At 60.5% G+C, this 20,763-nt stretch overlaps 1 protein-coding gene across 1 annotated transcript in view; it reads left to right on the top strand.

Annotated features, from left to right (window-relative positions):
* The window catches only part of FSTL4 (follistatin like 4), a 294,835-nt gene that overhangs the window by 242,335 nt on the left and 31,737 nt on the right, over positions 1-20,763 (top strand). The window contains exon 7 of the mRNA XM_069484454.1: positions 7,196-7,362. Coding sequence (XP_069340555.1) covers positions 7,196-7,362 — 167 coding nt within the window. The remainder of the gene's footprint in view (positions 1-7,195; positions 7,363-20,763) is intronic.

The raw sequence follows: 20,763 nt of genomic DNA, 5'->3' as shown, positions 1-20,763 counted from the left end.
TCTCTGCACGTTTGTGGAATGACACTGTCAGATAAACTCACCATGGGCTTCCTGCGAAGCCTGACTTTGCGGGTGCCTGGCAGCTCGTCCGGAAGTGACAGGCTCTTATCTCCATGTCTGATGGTTTCCAACGTTAGGGAAAAACCAAACAGCCCATGCCCCCTGCACACACAGGCTGGGGAAACCAGGGCTGCCCCTTGTCCCCTCTCTTCAGTCGGCTGCTGTCTGTCGGGGTCGCTGAGTGCCGGCCGAGCGAGGAGCTGAGGAGGCAGCGGGGACTCTCCACCCTGCCTGCCCTCCCCCGCCGTGTGCACTGAGGTTTACTTTTCCCAAAGCCAAGCAGGTTTATTGGCCAGAGGAGAGAAAGCAGAGCCCCCAAGCTCAGAAGGACGCTCAGGTAACCCCGCACCTGCACAGGCCTCCCCAACACACGAGGAGAACATGACCCCAGACTGGGGCAGCTTGAGAGCAGGACGTGGTCTGCTGTCTCTGTCTGTCCCCGCTGTGCCCAGCGCTGGGCACACAGGAGGCCCTGCCAAGGGAGGGCAACCAGGCTCTGCGGGAGTCGGGGCTCTCGACCCCAGGGTCTGCGACAGGCGCAGGCCTCTGCTCTCCCTCCCCCCACTTGTCTTCCCTGCTGGACTGGGGGCTCCCGGTTAACAGGGGCTGAGCCTGTGCTGCCTGCCAGCACCCCCACTACATCCTGGCTCCTAGTAGATGCTCAGTAAATAATTCCTGAATGAGCACTACCCTGATTGTTCACTTGCTTAAAACTACTTATTAAGTCCCGTCTGTGTGCTAGGTATTGTATTAGGTGCTGAGGATACAAAAGAAATAAAACTGATAAAGTGTCTGTCTTTATGCAGCTTACAGAGGTGTTTACGCCAGAGAGCAGGACTTGATAATTAAACTGTAGCAAAGGTTGAAGGAACACCAAGCAACATAAGCCGATTGAGAAAGTAAATTACCCACAGATCTGCAGGTAATTAACTAATAAGTTTATTGCCATCCCCAGAATGAGGCGAGCGAGAGGGAATATGATAATCACAGAAAGGCTGAATCGGCTCATGCAAGAGAAACAGGAGATGCTGGACACAGGCAAGTCCCTCCCCTGTGGCTTTGGAGCAGGTCTCGCGGAGCAGCGGTGCCGGCTGGGTGCACCCTGGGTGCAAATGTGCACGTCGAGGGGAAAGGTGTCCCCAGCCTCCCACCTGCAAAGTTTCAGCAGATGTTTGCAGGGAGCCCAGAGCGGCAACTTCTAGTGAAGAGAACAGAGACAAAACGTGCACATACGTCCCCACCCGCCCTGCGTGTGGTCCCCCCAGGGCAGCCAGAGCAGCTCCACTCCGTGAACGTCAGAAGTTGGAGCCACAGGGTCCAGGAGATGCTGGCATGTGGCCCGTCCCTGTGTGCTCAGGAGGCGCTGGGCATGCTCGCTGCCTCGGTTTCTCCCCCAACTTGCCGGCTTCGCAGTGTGGCTCTGGTCACAGGGACAAGACCAGAGCAGCAGGAGAGTTTGTCGTTCAGGTCCAACATCTCCTTTGGTGGCTGCCCGGTCACCTGAGGGCGTCATTCCGGGGAAAGCGCGTTGAACTGCAGGGAGCACCGAGCGAGGAGAGACGAGGCTGCAGAGGGGTGGCCGCGCCCGGCCGGGGCTTTCCCTCCAGTCACCCCGATTCCCACACGGGCCCTGGGCCTGGGGCTGCCCCTCGGGGCTCGGTCAGAGCTGGCGACCTGCAGGCAGATTGGAGCCTTGACAGGGTCTTGTCACCAACAGCATCACTCGAAAAATGACAACTGTCCGGGTAGGAATGTATTCCCTTAGTGTGTTTCTGACGTAAGAAAATGAACACCAGCTTGACAATTTGGGAAATTTAGTTTCTATGGCTACGAAGCCCCGGAACCCCGTCCGGGAGGGCGCTGGTGGGTCTGTGAGTGTCCCATCGGGTCAACTCGGCGTGAGAAACGGCGCCGACACTCAGGGAAGCTGCCGTAGGGACGAAAACCCAGTCCCCAGCCACTGGAGTTCCGTGGCCGCCTGCTTTCGGGAAGCCCGTTGATTCCCCGTGGCCGAGTGTGGAGGACAGTGTTTGTGGCCCCTGTGTCTGGAGGACCAGGGGTGAGTGCTCTGGTCTGGGGGCCTTGAGGCACCTACTGTGCGCCGGGCACCACGCTGGACACCAGGTGCCGGGCAGCTGTCTGGGATCCCTGCAGGACGCTCGGCCTTGCTAGGGGCCCAGGGATGTCTGTCTCGTGCTGACAAATCCACGCTGGCTTTGGCCGTCACTGCAGTGCACCCCGCGCCCCCTCGTCACAGGGAATCCTGGGATGTGACAAGGCCGGGCCCACGGGGAGACGGTGGCCCAGCCCGTGAGAACTCCCCACGCGCCAGGCAGCTTCCGATGCCAGTTCTCACAGCGGCGTCCGCCCTGTGGGCACAGCCTCTGCCCAGTGGCACCCGACAAGCTCCCCGCTGGCTGCCCCGACCCCCAGCCCAGCCCTCTCTGTCCAAGGACACCAGCCCTTAGTGCCGACAGGTTCCCTCCCCGCACGTCAGCTCTGGCCACCGGCACCCGGGGCTCGTCCGGCCCCTGCCCTGCAGCCGTGTCTGTGGCAGGGCTGAGGTCCGGTAGCTGTGCGACCACTGGACACAGCTGTGGGCCCTGCCCATCGTGACATGGGGCTTAACAGGCCTGCGGGTCCCCTCAGCTGGGCCACACCCCTGCCCCCACGCCTTCCCTGCGAGCTGCCCCCGTCACTCTGCAGAGCAGGGCAGGGTGGCGCGGTCGGCAGCGCCTGCCTCAGGCCTCGGTCCCGATGACTCTGTTTCCGCAGTGGGGTCCCAGCGTCTGCCTGGTCACGCACAGCGTCCAGCCTTCCAGATGGGCCTGTGGTGGGGACGGAGGGGACAGAGGGGCCCCTTCTCATCCCTGTGGTGGGCATGGGCTGTGGATCTGCCGACCTGCCCTTTCTGGTGGACGTTTGACCCCAGCCACCCAGCGCCTGGCCCAGGCCTGATGCGTCATCGTTGCCGTGAGACAGTCAAAGCGCTCGGCCTCGGCGGTTGCTCCAGGGAAGAGCGCAGGGGCCAGGCCTGCCAGTCGGAGTCCCCCTGTCCCCGTGCTTTCCTGCAGGGCTTTCAGGAAACACTTGGTCCCTTTCTCTGAGATCCCGTGTACAGGGACACTGAGTGTGGGGCCACCGCTGGCCATGTTCCAACCAGGTGACGAACGCCGCTGTTCAGGGGCCAGGGCCACAGGTCCCCACCCGCTGTGGGTGTCTCGTCATGGGAACCAACCGCCCTCCTTTCCCCTAGGCTGGCTGAGCATTTCCTGAGAGTTTCTGTCACTCAAGCCTGAAAAAGTCCTGACAAATTCACCAGGACAGTCTCCCTCGATCTTCTTCACCTGATGTCTGAGTGTTTCCTGATGTCAAAACCTCAGGGTCCCAGAATCGTCCCACGAGGTCACGGTGGAGCCCAGAAGCATGTGTGGTCTGAGCCGACAGGTGGGAGGTGCCGGCAGCACACGCCGAGGGGACGGGAGGGGCCTGTCGGGGACAGGGCAGGGGCAAGAGCGGGGACGGCTCCGAATTCTACGTGGTGACTCCGTGGGCAATGGGGAGCCACCGATGGCTTTTGAGCAGGGCTGTGACATCCCTCCTTCTGCAAGTGGCAGCAAGAGACTGACAGATGACAGGGTAGCCTGGAGGGTGACCACCTGGGAGGATGCGGAGGGTCCAGGATGGATGGGACGGGAAGGGTTCAGGGGGTGTCGGGAGGGACGTCCCTGTGGGACCGGGCAACCCGGTGCTGCCACTCGAATTATCACCTTTACCGTCACGGGCAGGTGGACAAAGAACAGAGGCAGAGGACACGGGCGGGGGAGAAGGGAAGGGGCAGTGGGCAGCACCCGCAGGGCAGGGAGGTCACCCAGAACAGTCCCCTCGGAGTTCCAGCACCTCAAAGCGAGACGGCTCCAAGCCTTCCTGGCCCAGCCCCTCGCTCTGTCAGCCAGGCCCGACGGCCGGGTGTCCCCTGCTCGCACGAGCCAGCCGGGGCTGCCCAGTGTCACCCTCCCGGACAGTCGCCCTGGGAGTCACTCAGTCCCCGTCTTGCTGCTCGTTTCATAGCAAGGACGCGAGGCCCGCCCGGGGGGTCTGTCAACAGGTGACGGCCGCAGCGAGGGTGGGGGGAGGGGGCTCCGTAGCCTCAACTCCCCTCAGAAGTTTCAAAGGAGCTGGGGGATGTTGACACGGATTACATCCAATAAAACATTCATTTAATTAAACTTTAAGTGTCCAAATATCTGCTGTTTGGTGGCTGTTTGTGCAGCCGACAGGAGCAGGATCACGACGGCTCTGTCCGTGTTCACGCAGTCGAATCTCGCGTGATCTTGTCCTGCGCAAAGCGCCCGGCTTCCTCCACACAAAGGACCGAGAACGCGCCCCAGGAGGCTGCGGCCACCAGGCGTCCCAGCCGGCGGGACGGGAGGGACACAGGAGGTGTCCGCCTCCCGCTGGGGTTTTTCGCCTGTTCGGTTGTTTGCTTGTTTTTAGCCCCGAACGTTACGGGCTTCTCCGGAGCTTTCTCTAAACCTGCGTGAACACGACTCTGGGGTCACGTGGGGGGGGGGGGGCTGGCATCTCACGTGGGTCCCGTGTTCCGATGGGGGCCCCGCCCCCCAGCCTGGTATTTAGGGCCCCTGGAGCCGCGGCCTCGTCCCCCCGCCCCCCTGCGCACCCCTTTCCCTCCTCCCACCTTGTCAGGCGGAGTTCTGGGCCTCGGGGTAGCACAGGACCCCCCAGGCACTTGCTACGATCTGGTGCCCACCTGGCTCCCCAGAGCATCTGCCCAGCCTGGGGTGGTAGGGGGCGGCAGCTGAGCCGTGACCCCCCGCCCGGGAGGCGATGCAGGTGGCTGGGGAAGCGCAGCTGAAAACCGGAACTCGCCGCCCGGGGAAGCCCTGCCCCCTCCCAGGGGCCCTCCCCGACTGCCCAGTGGTCTTTCGGTCCTACCCCGACCAGCGCCCAGACGTGCAGAGGAAACGTGGGCTCTCTCCACGACTAGCCTGACTTCCGCAGAGGCCCCGCCCCGCTGGGAGAAAACCCAGCTGAGCGCTGGATGCCTTGTGAGGCTCCGTCCCAGCTGACGGCTGCAGCCCAGGTAAGCGATGCTGGGACTAGAGTGCCTCCGTCTCCAGCACCTCCCCCCCCACCCCCGTCACCCGCTGGCTCCGGGCACAGAGAGGCCGTGTGTCCTCTGCCGCCTCTGCCTCCGCTGCACCTTGTCCAGGGGCACTTGAAGCTGAGCTCGGGCCTGGGTGTGCTCTGGGCCCGCAGGCTGGCGGGGTGTGGGGTCAGGACGTGCCCCCAGGCAGGGCGCCCGCAGCCCTACTGCCGCTCCACGGCCCTCGAGGGCCTGGGCGCTTCCCTTTGGGCCCTACCCGGGCCGCCCAAGGCAGGCCTCCCGCACGGGGGGGCCAGGGGCTCCAGCTTTCTGCCAGACCCGTGTGGTTGCCCAGGTGCCGGAGCAGAACCTTCCAGAGCCCCCGTCTCGGCCCTGCTCACCTGCGCACGGACGGGCTCCCAGAGCTTCCAGGGCGTGCGGCCCCGGGGAGCCCCCTCCACACTCGGCAGAACGCGGGGGCCGGGGTCCCAGCGCCACAGGGCACGGTGAGAGCTGAGCAATTCTAGCAAATCCTCGTTCTCTCTCCCCCCTCTGCAAAGCCGAGGTCTGGCTATGGAGAGTCGGTGCCTCCCCCACCCCCCGCCCGGCAATAAGCCTCATGACTCAGAGGTGGGAGGGCAGCAGCAGGGCGTGATTTAAGAGGGAACTTGAAATGCATCACTTTAATGTTTGTAAAATACTATGCCGGGTGCATCTACATCCATCACTCGGCGCTTATCGTTCCTCCTCCACCGCGAGTCACATTTTTCCTGTGTGCGCGACCCCCTCCCCACTGGCCTGGCTTTCCTGCTGCTTTCTTTCTTTATCTCCATTTCTCTTTTATCCATCGACGGCACTGACGAAGCGCCAGGTGTAGACACTGCTCGTCTTCGGGAGCCCAGGCCCGGCCGCTACGTGTTTGGGGCGGGGGCGGGGCGGGTTCTGCCGCTCAGGGTCTGACCTAGGCCCTGTTTTCAACTCGGCTGCTCTGCGGAGGCCGCACCTGCGGCCGTTTTCCCTCCCTCCGCCCCCCACACACGTGTCGGCACAGCTGCGCTGCCCACGGTCGTGCCGCAGCCTGGCCCGGCTCACAGGGCCTGCCGAGTCGGACAACTCAACGCCAGCTCTGTGCCCTGCTCTAGAGTGTTTGGGGAACACACCTGTCAGGGCCCCCAAGTCCCAGCAGAAGAGTAGTGAGAGTTAATAGGGTTCCTAGCACTTTGCCGGCATTCCGGAACACACAGACCCCCAGAGCCAGCTGCCTCCCTGAGCTCGTGCTGCCCCGGCCGCTGCCCGAGCCCCCCGAGTGGGCAGCTTGCGGGAAAGGGCAGGGGGAGCCCGTCCCCTGGGTGGGCTGGGGACTCTCCCCAGCCTGATCTCATTAGGGCATTGAGCAGCCTGAGTTTGATGTTTTCATAAATCCTGAGAATCTCAAAAAGCTTGTGATTGCAAGGAAATATTTTAGACCCTTCCCATTTGCCCGCAGAATGATCAGTCTTAATGCCAGTTGTCGAGAGTAAAATGGCAAGGACTGATCATTTTTGCAGCCTGAAGTAGACTTCAAAAAATCAAAGGCTACAGTGCCCGGTCGCAGAACAGAAATCCAAACCCTCCAAGCTCAGCGAATCCTCAGACGGAAACGAACCTTCAGAGGTCAGCGCTGCACCCCAGACTTCACCCTGACGCCAGCAGGGCGGAGCCAGGCGGGCTCTGGGCCCCCTGGTCTCCCTGTGACGGTCCCGTGTCCCCGACAGGCCACGTTGGCTCAACTCACAAACCCATGGCCCAGACGGTCCCCTGCACGTTAGCTGGTTCCTGACCCGTTTTGACTCAGCCTTTCGAGCATTGGACATAAGTCACGTCCCCTGTCCAAGTGTCCGTCTCTACGTTCAGTCGGCACCTTGCAAACAAGTTTCGGGGAGCCCTGAAGCCCCCCTGGGCACCGAGTGTGAGCAAACCTGTGGCCGTTTGCCTTGAGCTGAGACCCCAGCCCTGGCTGCCCCTGACTGCCCTCCTTTCTCTCTGCAGAGGTTGTCCAGCTCAGCCTGGCCCCCGAGGACAGGGTCAGCGTGACCACAGTGACCGTGGGGCTGAGCACAGTGCTGACCTGTGCCATCCGCGGGGACCTGCGGCCACCGATCGTCTGGAAGCGCAACGGGCTCACCCTGAACTTCCTGGACTTGGAAGACATCAACGTAAGTCACCCAGAGCTCGCCCTGGGTCCCCTGGGCACGTCGCAGGTGGCCGTGGCAGGGCAGGGGGTTCTGGTGTCACACCCCGAGTTGGTGCCACCTCCGCCTGTCGTCAACCTGGAGGTGTCAGAGAATCCAAGTCCCGCCGTGGCAGAGAGGAGGACGGGTGGTGACCTTCAGCCTGGCGGCCGTGCCCGGGCACGGAAAGGTGCCCAGGGCGGGGCAGGCGGGAGGCCGCTCACTGGCGTCTGCATTGGCAAAGGCCGGGCCTTGTCGCTGAGAAGGGGCGGTGGGAGGAGCGTGGCTCCCTCGCCCGTGCAGAGCGGTGGCCGCAGCCACGCAGGCCCCAGGGGAGGAACTGGTCGGGGGCCACAGGCGGCAGCCCTGGGCTCCAGTGCTGGGTAGGGTGTGGGCAGCTGGACGTGCGGGCAGGGTGGTCCCAGGGAGGGCAGAGGTGACCTACAGGGCTGGTTGGCGGGAGGGCAGGTGCCAGGTGAGAGGTGGGGGGAAAACAGGCCGGGGGGGCCCGACCTGGGACCTTCCTTGCTGGGTGAGGGGTGAGGGCTGAGGAGTTACCTGCACCGCAAGGAAGGGGAGAGCAGCTGCGCTCAAGTGGCCTAACGTGGCCAACGGGGGGACTTTGTTCCCTGGGGAACCAGGCAGCCTGGGTTGGCGTCCCAGCCTCACCTGTGTCGGCTTTGTGACTTTGAGCAATTTCTTAACCTGCTGATCCCCGATGAATTGATCTGTAAGAAAAGCAACATTAGTAGTACTTCTCTCCTATCCGACTTGAAGAAGTGGAGTAATTCAAGTATATTTGTTGGTCTGGGTTTGGCACGAGACGTGATGTGGCTTCCCAGAAGTTCACATGAGAAGACAGTGATGTCACCTGCAGGGAGCTGCCGGGACAGCTGACAGGTCTTGGCTACAGTGACAGGAATGTGATTTTCAGGCTCAGCACAGGACAGCTGGCCCACGGCGGGATGCTGGCCCCCAAGAAGAAAGGCTGTGGGACGAGCAATCGTCCCTGCAAACGTCTCCAGGGTGGTGGGCTGGGGCAGAGGGACCTGACCTGGGCTGAGTGACCCCATGTGTCGGACTAGCACAGAGGGCCAAGGTGCACCCCAAAAGAAGACCAATTAGGGCTCTCAGATGGAACATCATTGCAGCCATCAAACCTGCCCCACAGTGGAGTGAACCATCAAAGGAGGCAGTGAGCTCCCCGTCCCTAGAGGCATGCAAGCTCGAGCAGGGACTATGGTCCACACGAGGACACCTAAACCCCATGACCTTGAAGGTCCCTTCCAACGCTGAGACCTTCGTGAGGAAAGGGGCCCAGCATGAAATGCTGCGGGAGCCACCGAGGTTGGGACTCTGAGACTCTCGAGTCCTCTGGCTGCACTCGGAGGTCACGGGGGAGGCAGCCGGGCAGAGCTGGCAGAAGTGCCCTCCCCCATCGTCGTCGCACGGGGCCGTGTTGCTTCTTTGTGACTCGCCCACGATGGTGAACACAGGCCATGTCCTAGACAGCGTTGAGTGTCAGAGCAGCACAGCCCTGGTGGGTGCTGGGTGGGCAGATGCTGGGTGGGCAGAGAGTCCACCTGGCCCGAGATGAGCAGGGCTTGTCTGAGGCCTTAGCAGGAAAAGGCAGTGTCCTGTTTGTGAAGACTGGTGTGTGTGTGTGTGTGTGTGTTGGGGTGTGCGGGTCCATGTGTGCAAAAGCTGTCGAGGTGGGGTGTCGGCCTGTAAGCGTGTCCGGCCGGGAGTGCCTGACTCAGTGTCGGAGCACGCGTGTGCTTCACCTGCTGCTCTGTTTAAAGGCATCAGAAGTAAAAGCAGAGGCAAAGCCCCTCCTAATGTACTTGCCATCCGTTCATTAAATTACTCTGAGTATTTCTCCCCTTCCTCAACACGCCCCCAGCACCCACTCGATTGCATTTCCGCTGTCCACAGTAAGGCTGGCAGTCCGGGTAATCGCGGTATGGCCAGGGATCAGCGGCCCCTCGTTAGCTCCCGGGAAACACCTGCTGCTCACGGCTGAGTCAGCGGACCGCACACAGGCAGGGCGCTGTGCTCTGCGGAAACCCCCAGGGAGGGTGCAGGGCAGCGCCAGCCCCGCAGGGTCCCCCTGGTGCACGCAACACACATGAAACACACACGCCTGCCCCCGCCCCTCAGGGCTCTGGGGTCAAAGTCTCGGCTCTGCCAGTTACTGGCTGAGTAATCTCAGAAAGTTGCTAGTTGAGTAACCTTGACCTCTCTAAGCCTCAGTTTCCTCTTCTGTGAAATGAGAATAAATAATAGTACCTACCCTGTAGGGTTATAATAAAGATTAAATGAGAAGATACATGTAAGTTCTTAGCATATGCTGTTCCATAAATGCTACCTGTTACCACTCTCCTTATCACTGTTACTATTAGTACTATCACTATCATTAATACTGTCACTTCCGCTGCTGCTGAACAACATTCTCAACATCTTGCAGCCCGAGTCCCCAACAAGCAGCCAGCAATAGCCGGTCAGGCAGATGTGACCCTGGTGCACCCCCTGCCTGCAGTCGGGGACAGGGCGACACCGTCCGTGCCAGCCGTGACTCCGCCAGGGGGAGGGACACTGACCGGCCCCCTCCGGAGCCCCCCTGGGCGAGCTGCTGGACCTCTCTGGGCCCACAGGGAAGCGGAGACCCAACGTCCTCCCGCAGAGGTTTTCGGGTGAACGTGTGTGTCACACACCCAGTCAGCGTGTGGCACACAGTAGGTGTTCCTGAGTGGCAGCCCCCCCGGGGGACCTTGAGGAAAGCAGCCCTAGGAGGAAACCAGGCTGGGGGGGCCAGAGCCAGGTCACCAGGACGCACGGGGCGTTTTGAAGCAAGAACTGGTCAGGAGAGAGCAGCCCGAGAGGGCAGCGCTGACGGAGCAGAGACCCCAGGGCTGACGGGGCTCCCGGCCGGCGACATCTCAGTGCCACACGGTCACCAGCATTGTAATGAGTGACTGGCACCCGACACTGCAGATGCGGGACGCTGAGCCGTCCTCGAAACCCGCGGCCGGGAGGCGGCAGAGCACAGAGAGGTGCAGGCCGCCTTTCTTTGTCCTCCGTACGAGACATCTTGATTGGCAACAAAATATTAATCACTTTTTCACTACTCTCTTAATGAGAAGCTTTCATGGGCAGCAAAATATTAATTTGTCTTGTCTTATCTGTTAAGAATTCTGTTAATGAATCCAGCCACGGAGCTATTACAGAATGCCATTCTCATGACACGTGTAATTAAACTTTTCTGAGTTGCAAACATCAAGGATGCCTCGAGCCTCGGGGTAATATTTGATCAGAAGGTAAATGTCCCCCCAGCTCAGAGCCCGGTGAGGAGGAGCCACTCGGCTCCAGAGCAGGCGCCGTTGCTGTCACAGCACCCGAGTCCCCGGTCGTGTGCGCCTGTCCATGTGGTGTGCGTGGGGAGAGTCACAGGTCCTGTACCACAGCAGAGAGCAAGAACGCTGTCCCCAGCCTCCGGGGGGGCAGGGTGTCCACAAACAGCTGTGCGTGGGCATCTGCCCGGGGCTCCGGCCGACAGGGCTCAGCGAGGAAGACAGGAGCATGCCGGGCAGGTGGGGCCGGAGCACAAGGGACATAAAGGGCCTTGAATGTCGGCAGAAGGACTCGTGGCCGCTCCCCTGTGCGCAGTGAGGAGCCATAGATTTTGGCTGGGGAGCGACATGGTCAGACGTGGGCTGCAGGAGCCCTGAGCCCTTCCAGCCTGAGAGTGAACCTGCACCCCGGGAGGACCCCAAGCAGGGAGGGGAGCCCCGCTGGTGGTGCTGGTGTCCTCCTCGTTTCCCCAGGGGCACATCCGGGGCGGAGCGGCGCCCCAGCCGCCGTGGCTCCCACCCGCGCGTCCCTCCGCAGGCCGTGGCTCAGCACCAGGCACCTTTGCCCCCGTAAGGTTGTCGGGAAGCTCGTCTAGACCTCGTGTGCCGCCTGGGGACACCTGAGCCCCACGTCGTGGGAGGCTTCAGCTTCACCCAGCCCGGCTTGCAGGGAGGAAAACAAACCCACCGCTGGGCAGAGACTCGCAGTGCGGAGCCCCCAAAGACAGGCGCTGGCGCTCGCTCAGTCAGCAGCCCGGGGAGCTGGCCCAGCACCTCCCGCCAGTCGGTCTCCGCGCTGTGGTGCCTCCTCCTGTTGGTGTGATGAGAAATCAATAGTTCCTGCTGGCGCTCATGTTCCCCAGAGCTAACAAAGTGCAGCCTCTAATTTGTTTACTTCCTGGCTGTCAGTTTCCTTGCTGAAGCAGCCGTGGGCCTGGATGCGCTTCTGACCCGGCCCTGTGCCCCCCACACCCCAGCCCTCGGGGCACGGCAGCCCACGGTCCCTGCCCAGAAGCCGAGCAGGGACGGCCACTGGCAGCACCATGAGCTCTGCAGACCTGGGCTTGGCCAGGACCCGCTGTCCCTTTCATAACTGCCTTCCTTACTGCCCCTTATGAACCTAAAGGCCAGGGGCCCACCCAGGAGGGGGGAAGAAATAGGGACAGGACATCCAAAAGTCACAGGTAACCGCTGACTGTCTGAGTCACGGCAAGTGTCATCGCCATGAATACTAGGGGGCCCCACGCACGGTGCCGGGTTCCGTGCTGGTCAGTTAGTGAGCCTCACCTCTCACCCCAGCTCCATGGGGCCGGTGGGGTTAATGCTGAGGACTCCAGGAACGTGCCCAGGGCCAGTGGCAGCCGGCACAGCCCAGCCAGGGCCACCTGGGGTCGCTGCTCTTGGGACACAATACCTGGCACGCGGCTCAGCCCAGGCTTCGCCCCGAGGCTGCTGTGCTTCCCTGGCACCGACACCTGCGGCTCCCGGGCCCCGGGGGACGTGCCCGCTTGGCTGTGGGACTGTGCGTGCTCCGGGCCCACCCGGAAAGGGAGCAGCACCCCCAGACCAGCACGTGGGATTGTTTGGCCAGGACATTTTCGGGGAGAGAAGACATTTTCCTATTGTATTCTGCTTTAAAAAAAAAAAAAAAAAACCTACAACAAACTCAGTATATTTCAAATGGCTTGAAAGAGCCACCCTTTTTGTTTTGGGGTTTTTTACTCTGAATCTCGCTATTTGGGTTTTCAGATGTCGGCAGGCAGAGCGCAGTGATAAAAGCAGAAAAACAAAACCCATTAGGAGGAAGTATTTGTGGCCGTGTTTGAAGGACGTGTTAAAAGGCTCACTGTTTTCCCTGTGCCTAAACGCTGCGAAACGGGAACAAATGATTCTAATGAAGCATATGCTCTCGGCGAGCTCTTCTCTGCAAGTGAGTTATTAAAAAGACCAAAAGAAAATGATTTAGGAGCTCATGACTCATTTAATTTTTATTGTCTTTGTATGAGCCAGTCATGAATCCATTGTAAAAAGATGAGAGGCGTTTGATTAGCGTGGAGGGCTGTTTGTGCCACGGTAGACGAGGGTTGTGGGTTCCGCATTAAAATAATCTCATTAAATGCCTCGGTACGTTTTGTTTTAAAATCTTGGAAAACACTTGAAGCACTTAAAAGCCTTGGCCGATTCTCCCCGGCTCATGTCAAAACCCTGATTGCGTCTGAATATCCGGTTCCTTGGAGCTGTGAATGAGCTCAAACCACGTGGGGTATTGTCCAGAGCTCTCCAAGATGTGGGGGCCTGGGCCTGTGGCCTGCCAGCCTGTGGCACTTTGGGGGCGACACTGCCCCCTAAATATCTCCTCTGGCCTTTGCTTTCTTGGCGGCTTCCTCACGGTTGCCTCTCTCCCCTCTTGGTACCAGCTTCAGGGTCCGGCTGGTGCTCAGTGACCATTTCCAGCCCCATCTCAAGGTGCAGGGTCCCGCAGGAAGGTTCTAGGCCCCACATGCAGAGCCCAGGGACTCCCCCCAGAGCTTCCTCCTCCCTGAGCCTCCTGCCTCGCTACAGAGGCCCAGCCGGTGGGGGAGGCCGATCGGTGCCTCTCTTGGCCACCACAGATGGGAGCCCACCCCTCCCAGGGGCTCTCTCCCCACGGAGTGAGGACGAGGGGGTCGCCGGGTGGCACTGCACCCCCCCAGCCGGGCCCAGGCGTGCTCTGCCTGGACGGGGACGCACGTGCAGCCTGTTTCGGGCTTTGTCTACGGCAGACAGCACCACGGCAAATCTCCTCGCACCCACCTCCGCCCGCTGCGCAGGGAGGGCTGTAAGAGGCGCTCTCAGAAGTGGCACGTTCTCAGGGGTTGTTTGTTTGTTTGTTTGTTTGTTGTTGTTGTTGTTGTTGTTTTTTGAGACAGAGTCTTGCTCTGTCACCTGGGCTAGAGTGCCATGGCGTCAGCCTAGCTCACAGCAACCTCAAACTCCTGGGCTCAAGCGATCCTCCTGCCTCAGCCTCCCGAGTAGCTGGGACTACAGGCGTGTACCACCATGCCCAGCTAATTTTTCTATATATATTTTTAGTTGTCCAGCTAATTTCTTTCTATTTTTAGTAGAGACGGGGTCTCGCTCTTGCTCAGGCTGGTCTCGAACTCCTGAGCTCAAGGGATCCTCCCGCCTCAGCCTCCCAGAGTGCTAGGATTACAGGCGTGAGCCACCGTGCCCAGCCACATTCTCAGTTTTGATGGAAATTGCCAAATCTCCCTCCAAAAAGGCTGCACCAGCTTACGGCCTCTCCAACAGGCTGTAAGAGTTTTAAACACCACGTCAGGAGGAAATGTCCTAACTGAAACTGTCCTTGGTCCCTGAAATGAGCCACAGAAGGAAATTTATGCACATCCTCCTTGGAGTGTTTCGAGGATGGCAGCAGCTGTCTGGCTGTGGGTGTGGTCCAGGTCCAGGTCAGGGTCAGGGTCAGGGGCAGGCGTCCTTGGTGGCCTTCCTGCCTGGGGGTTTGTGGTCCAAGGGCCCCCGGAGCGGGAGGGTTGCCGGTTTCCCAGCAGCAGGGGTGAGGTGGCCCGGAGCCTCAGGTGACTGCTCAGTGCAGCCTCCTGCCCGCGTCCCTCCCTGCCACTGGGCATGCCCGGCTGATGGGCCAAGCAGCCAAAGCCGCGTTCTGAGGCTCAGGCCTGCACTCACCAGCGGGCCCCGTTAGCTGCACCCATATCACGTGACACTCTGGAGTCCTGGCCAGCCAGGAGGTATCTGCCCTCTGACCTCTGAGGATGGAAGGGGAAGGCTCAGAGCAGCGTCTGACGTGACCCTCCTGCTGCAGGTGCCTGAGCACCTTGTGCACCCAGACACTCACGTTTGTCCCTAGGTGTGCGAGTTCGGCACCCACACAGCCGGCTCAGACCCTCCCTGTTGGAGTTTCACAGCCAGCAGTAAAGCTAGAACAGTCCACACAAGATCGCCCTCGCTTCTGACATCAGCTGCAAGCCGGGGGGTCCCAAAACCACCCCCCGTTTCAGTCGTTTGCTGGAAGGACCCACGGAATCACCTTACGCTGCTGTACTCACAGTAATGGCTTAGTCCCAGCCGCTCAGGAGGCAGAACTGATGTCACATGGCCCCAAGACGCCAGGCAGACAGGGATTCCTGTGAGCCATGACAGTCCGGGGCCTGGAGATGACCTCCAGTGGCTGAGGGCCAAGGCCAGCCTTCTCTCTGGGTGATGTTAATCCTCCGCTGTCCTTCCCTTCAGGGCTCCCCCAGGGGCAGCACATGTGGCTAATGCGCCCCATTCATTCAGCCTTCCCCGAGCTCCAGCAACCACGCGACACGCTGGGACACCCACACAGCACACAGGGACGAGGTGCCTCCCCTTGGCACTCACAGGCACACAGGTCAGCCGGGGACACACGTGCCCTGAAGCCCTGCGGAAGGCGGGAGCTCTCCCACGGCGGCTGCCCTCGTGCCTCCGACTCCCTGTCGGGGGTCTCAGCCTGGGAGTGGGCAGGACGGACCCTCTCTGGGCGGCTCACACTGAGCGTCCGCGGGGGCTGCTTCCGGTTGCAGAGACTTCCTTTTTGAAGAGGACTCTGAGCAAGAGGACTGGTGCTCTAGATCTTTGCAGAGTGGCACATCCGTCCTCTGCGGGGCTGGAAGGAGCAAACAGCAGGGGAACCCCAGTGTCAGTCAGGGGGTCAGCTGTTGAGAGCCAGCGGGTTGCTACGTGTGTGTGTGTGCATGTGTGTACATGCTCATGTGCGTGTGTCCATGTGGGTGTCTGTGTGTGCTCGTCAATACGTGTACATGCTCATGTGCGTGTGTCCATGTGGGTGTCTATGTGTGCTCGTCAATACGTATACATGCTCATGTGCGTGTGTCCATGTGGGTGTCTGTGTGTGCTCGTCAATACGTGTACATGCTCATGTGCGTGTGTCCATGTGGGTGTCTGTGTGCTCGTCAATACGTGTACATGCTCATGTGTGTGTGTCCATGTGGGTGTCTGTGTGCTCGTCAATACGTGTACATGCTCGTATGCATGTGTCCATGTGGGTGTCTGTGTGCTCGTCAATACGTGTACATGCTCATGTGCGTGTGTCCATGTGGGTGTCTGTGTGTGCTCGTCAATACGTGTACATGCTCATGTGCGTGTGTCCATGTGGGTGTTTGTGTGTGCTCGTCAATACGTGTACATGCTCGTATGCATGTGTCCATGTGGGTGTCTGTGTGCTCGTCAATACGTGTACATGCTCATGTGTGTGTGTCCATGTGGGTGTCTGTGTGTGCTCGTCAATACGTGTACATGCTCATGTGCGTGTGTCCATGTGGGTGTCTGTGTGTGCTCGTCAATACGTGTACATGCTCATGTGCGTGTGTCCATGTGAGTGTTTGTGTGTGCTCGTCAATACGTGTACATGCTCGTATGCATGTGTCCATGTGGGTGTCTGTGTGCTCATCAGTACGTGTACATGCTCATGTGTCTGTGTCCACGTGGATGTTTGTGTGTGCTCATTGATACGTGTACATGCTCATGTGCACTGCATGTGTCCACATGGATGTCTGTGTGTGCTCGTCAATCCATGTACATGCTCGTGTGAACTGCGTGTGTCCACGTGGATGTCTGTGCGTGCTCGCTGATGTGTGCATTTGGGCCTGGCTTGGTCGTGACAATGGCCCTGGTGCTCGTGTGAGTACAGACGTCCCTAAGGACTGGCCACCACCACGCCACTGCCTGTCCCCAGTGCTTGGTCTGCTGCGTCAGCTGTGTGTGCCGGGGAGCCACGTGGTTAGTGACAGTCCGGGGGCCAGAGTGGAACCACTGCAGGTGGGGTCCCCCCCTCCCCCCTCCCCCCAGAGAGAGCCAGGGATGCTCCTGAGAAGGGAAAGTTGGAAACACTTGGAATAGATGTTTCTGGCTGAGTTTGAGCTCGGAACTCTGACGGCGTCATTAACCTAAACTCTGACACCCCCCTGGAGTCCCTGTGTTTAATGTCCAGTCCCTGAACGTTCAGCGTCGATGGCTCGTTTTCGTGTTCCTCGCACCTGACTCTCGTGTATCACTGGGACAATGTCCCCATCTCATCTCCGTGTAACTGTTAATACTCGAGTCTCATTTAATTACTTTCTGTATTAAGGGCAGATACTCAGAAAATAGCTTTTTAAAAGGCTATTTTAATTTCACCACATCTTAAGGTAAAACTGTCTCTTTCCCCAAAACGGATGTGCCTCCATACGAAGAGTGGTCTAATCTGGCGTCTGCGTATTTCTGGAAGGAGCCTGGATCTTGCTGGAACGTTTCTGTGCGTCAGAGCAGGAACAGGCTGCCCGTGCGGAGCGCAGAGCCGCAGTCGGGCACCGACCACGGTGCGGATGCGTCTCGGGGAACGTTCCGGAGAGGGAGGATCGCAGGTTTAGGTTTATGTGGCTTCTTATAAATCACTTTTAAAGTAATTTCCTCACATCCAATGAGGTACATTTGATCTCTGTTGCTAGTATTCGTATCTAGAAAACAACATGCACCTTGTTCTATAATGATACGATGCCTATTGCTTTAGCCCGGAGACGTTATTTTGTTTATTACGGAGTCAGGGTCTCCTCGGAGCCTGAGCCGCAGGCGGTACCGCGTCGGGCGCGCACAGAACCGCGACCCGCCCGGCGCCCCGCACACCCTTCGGCCCGGGCGGTTGCCCAGGAGCTGTGTCCCTGCTCCCTGGGGACAGGGCTTGCGCTTGGTCAGCGAGAAACAGCAGAGATCAGGGGACTCTGTTAGCGGCCGGCACGGTGGCCAGTTGCGGCCTCTCCGTCTCCGCCCGCGGCTCTGAGTGCAGCCTCCGCTGTGGCCGGTTCCCGCACGGCCTGAGGACGCCAGAGCCCGAGTCCCTCCGAGGAGGCAGGGTGGGGACAGGGACACAGGACGTGAGACCAGTGCTCAGAGCCCGAGTCCCTCCGAGGAGGCAGGGTGGGGACGGGGACACAGGACGTGAGACCAGTGCTCTGCCCCCGACCAGCTGCCTCATTTTGACCCCAGACGACCAGACGACATTTGGGAGGGTAGAAGGCAGAGGAGGGCACCTCGGTCGTCAGACCCAAAGAACTGGAACCAGAACCCAGGCCCTGCAGAAGGCCCAGCGCAGGGCCTTGCTCAGCCTGTTCCACACGTGCTTGTTGAGGGCCCACTGCGTGCGGGGCCCTGTGCCCAGCACCGGGGACACGGCAGGGAACACGGGGCTCACGCTCTGGGGCGGGGAGACGAGTAGCAAAGACGGCAGTGGGCGCCGATAGACGGCGGGGGGCGGGGGCGGAGCTCGGGGTCTGGAGGTGGGGCTGGCAGGTGAGATTCGGGCAGGCTTGAAGGAGAGGGAGACGGACAGACCGACAGACAGACGGCCTTGGCAGGGGCAGCCCGCCTGGCACACCAGAGCAAGGGCAAGGCCAGCGGGGAGGGGGCCAGGTCTGCACAGGGACCGCCCGGATGGTCCGGCAGCCCTGAGCCGGTTCCGAGCACGGAGGGGCGTGGTCTGGCCGCCGCGGGAGGAGCTGCGGGGACAGAGACCCCTGGCACGCCCCACCCCCACCCAGGCAAGGCGGTGGCCCACGGTGGCAGCCGTGCAGGTGGTAAGAGAAGAGCCACCGTCTCACCCGCGGTGACTGGGTTTCCCTTTGTTTTAGGGTTTTGGGTTTTCAGAGTCTTTTTCTGAGGACGGAATGAGGTGGTTGTGGATGTCCAGTTCCTGGCACACGGTAACCTCTTGGGGACCGTGCACTGGCGCTGGCGGGTGCCACTCTGCAGTGTATCTGTGGGCACTTTGGCCTGGGGCAGCCGTCAGAGCACAGGGCACATCTCGGCCTGAAGAACGCTGTGGTCCCGTGACCACGCAGCCCCGCAAGGTGGGGAGAGCGGCAGGGGCAGCCAGAGCCTGGGTTTGGCTTCAGGGCCCTCCGGGAGGGGCCGTGGGTGCGGAGGCTCCGGAGGGCGACCGGGAGGGACAGCGCCGGCACCGGGCTCCCTGCACGCGGCCCTGGGACCACCAAGTGCGGCATTGAGGGGTTTCCAAGCTCCCCCCACCTCTGTCCCCAAGGTGGGGGCTGCAGCCAGCGCTCTCCCAAGATGCCATCCCCTCACTGAGGCTCCAAGACAACCATATTTTCCGGAGACTTAGGTTTTAATACAGGAAACAGCTTGGACTAGAAATATGTTGGCCCCGGAATCGACCAGTCATTATCTTTTCATAAGCGACTCGGGTGCAAGCCCTTTATGTCTCTGTTAGGATGCAAGACAAGTCCGCTATCTGGCGTTTTATTTTGCTGTCTGGTGCTCCCGCAGAACGGTCGGAAAGGGGCTCTTTCCAGCAGCGCGATGCTTCGCGGCCCGCTGCGGTATTTCCCCTGCGGGACTGCTGGACCCTGGGAGCGGCTGCGTGTGTCCACGCTCCCCCTGCCCACCTGGGCCTGCCCCAGCCTTGCTCTGGGCCAGCACCCCCCGCTGGGCTAACCAGCCAGAAAGAGTCTTCAAAGGGTCTCATGGCGACTCATGGCCAGGACCTCCGGAGCGTGAGCAGGGAGAACGACATGTCAGGGCGCGGGAGCACCGGGGAGGGGCCGGAGGGGTGGCCCTGCTGCTGCCTGTACAGCCCTTGAGCCACGACGGCCTCCTCGTGGCCTCCTCTCCACCCCAGGATGCTTCCGTGGCCAAAGGAGGCTCATAAACGGCAGGGGAATGGCAGGAGGGGTGGTTTGGTGTTTGCTCCAGGGGGTCAAGAGGAGTTTAGCATCTTCTGTCGATAATAACAAGAGGCCAGGCGTGGTGGGTACAATCCCAGCGCTTTGTGAGGCCGAGGTAGGAGGATCACATGAGGTCAGGAGTTTGAGACCAGCCTGGGCAACATAGCGAGACCCCATCTCTACAAAAAATAAATATTTAAAAAATTAGCCAGATGTCCTTTCTGTGCCCTACCTTTGGCTCTCCGTTTGCCGTGACAGTGGGTCTCTCGTCATCTGCGGCGTGTGTATCATGCTCTGTAAACCTATATCTTGCTTTTGCCCTACAATCGTACCTTTCTCTCCTCAGTAAACCTCATTTTCCTGCTTGCCTTAAAAAAAAAAATTAGCCAGGTGTGGTGGTGCCCACACCTGTAGTCCCAGGTACTCAGGAGGCTGAGGCAGGAGGATCACCTGAGCCCAGGCGTTCAGGGCTGCTGGGAGCTATGATCACACCACCACACTCCAGCCTGGGGGACAGAGGGAGACCCTGTCTCTTAAAGAATCATAATAGCAATAACAAAAGTGACATCCCCGTGTGTGCCACGCTTCCCACATTACAGACTATATCACGTGTGTTCTTCCCCCGAATCTCCCAGCACCCGTAGGCAGCAGGGCCAGGATTGTCCACAGCCTGCAGGTGGGGGCCGGTGCCCGAGGGGCTAGAGAGCGTTTGGTCGGTGGCGGGGCTCAGGCTAAACCCAGAGCGTCCGGTGTCTGCGTGCCGGCTGCCGGCTCCCCAGCACGGCTCGCACAGCCCCTCTCTCGCCAGCGAGCCTAGGCCTCGGTGTCCCCTCAGCTCTGAGCACCCTGTCCTCGGCCACCTGCGGGGGGATCTCTGGCCTCCAGCGCGTCTGCAAGGGGCGGCACCGCGCGCAGCTCTGCGGGAGACGCGGCCGCTGACCGGGGAGGGGCTGGGAGCCGTGACCTTGTCAGGGGACTCCCCTGTGGCCTGAGGCCCCCCCCCCGTGCGCTGGCCAGTGAGACCCCGCGTCGTTAGGCCGCAGAGATGACGGTGCCAGGGCTTACTGGGCCGTTTCTCACGGAGTCCCCGGGCATCACCCTCCCTGGCGCCCTCGTGTCCCTGCCCTGCCATTTCCTCAGTTTGATTTCCCTTCCCTTGGGTCACCCAGACCTCCGCGAGCTGCCTGGAATTCCCTTGGGGTCGAGGAGGGATCTCAACCATGGGGGGGCGAACTGCAGCCTCTGGGCCAAACGCAGCCCCCCCGCTGTAAATAAAATTTCCCTGGAACACGGCCGCGCTCGTTAATCTACGGATCGTC

The sequence above is a fragment of the Eulemur rufifrons genome, chromosome 10 (genome assembly GCF_041146395.1).
Source record: "Eulemur rufifrons isolate Redbay chromosome 10, OSU_ERuf_1, whole genome shotgun sequence".
NCBI classification, from domain to species: domain Eukaryota; kingdom Metazoa; phylum Chordata; class Mammalia; order Primates; family Lemuridae; genus Eulemur; species Eulemur rufifrons.
The sequence above is the reverse complement of the archived record's forward strand: the minus strand, read 5'-3'. Positions and strand labels throughout refer to the sequence as shown.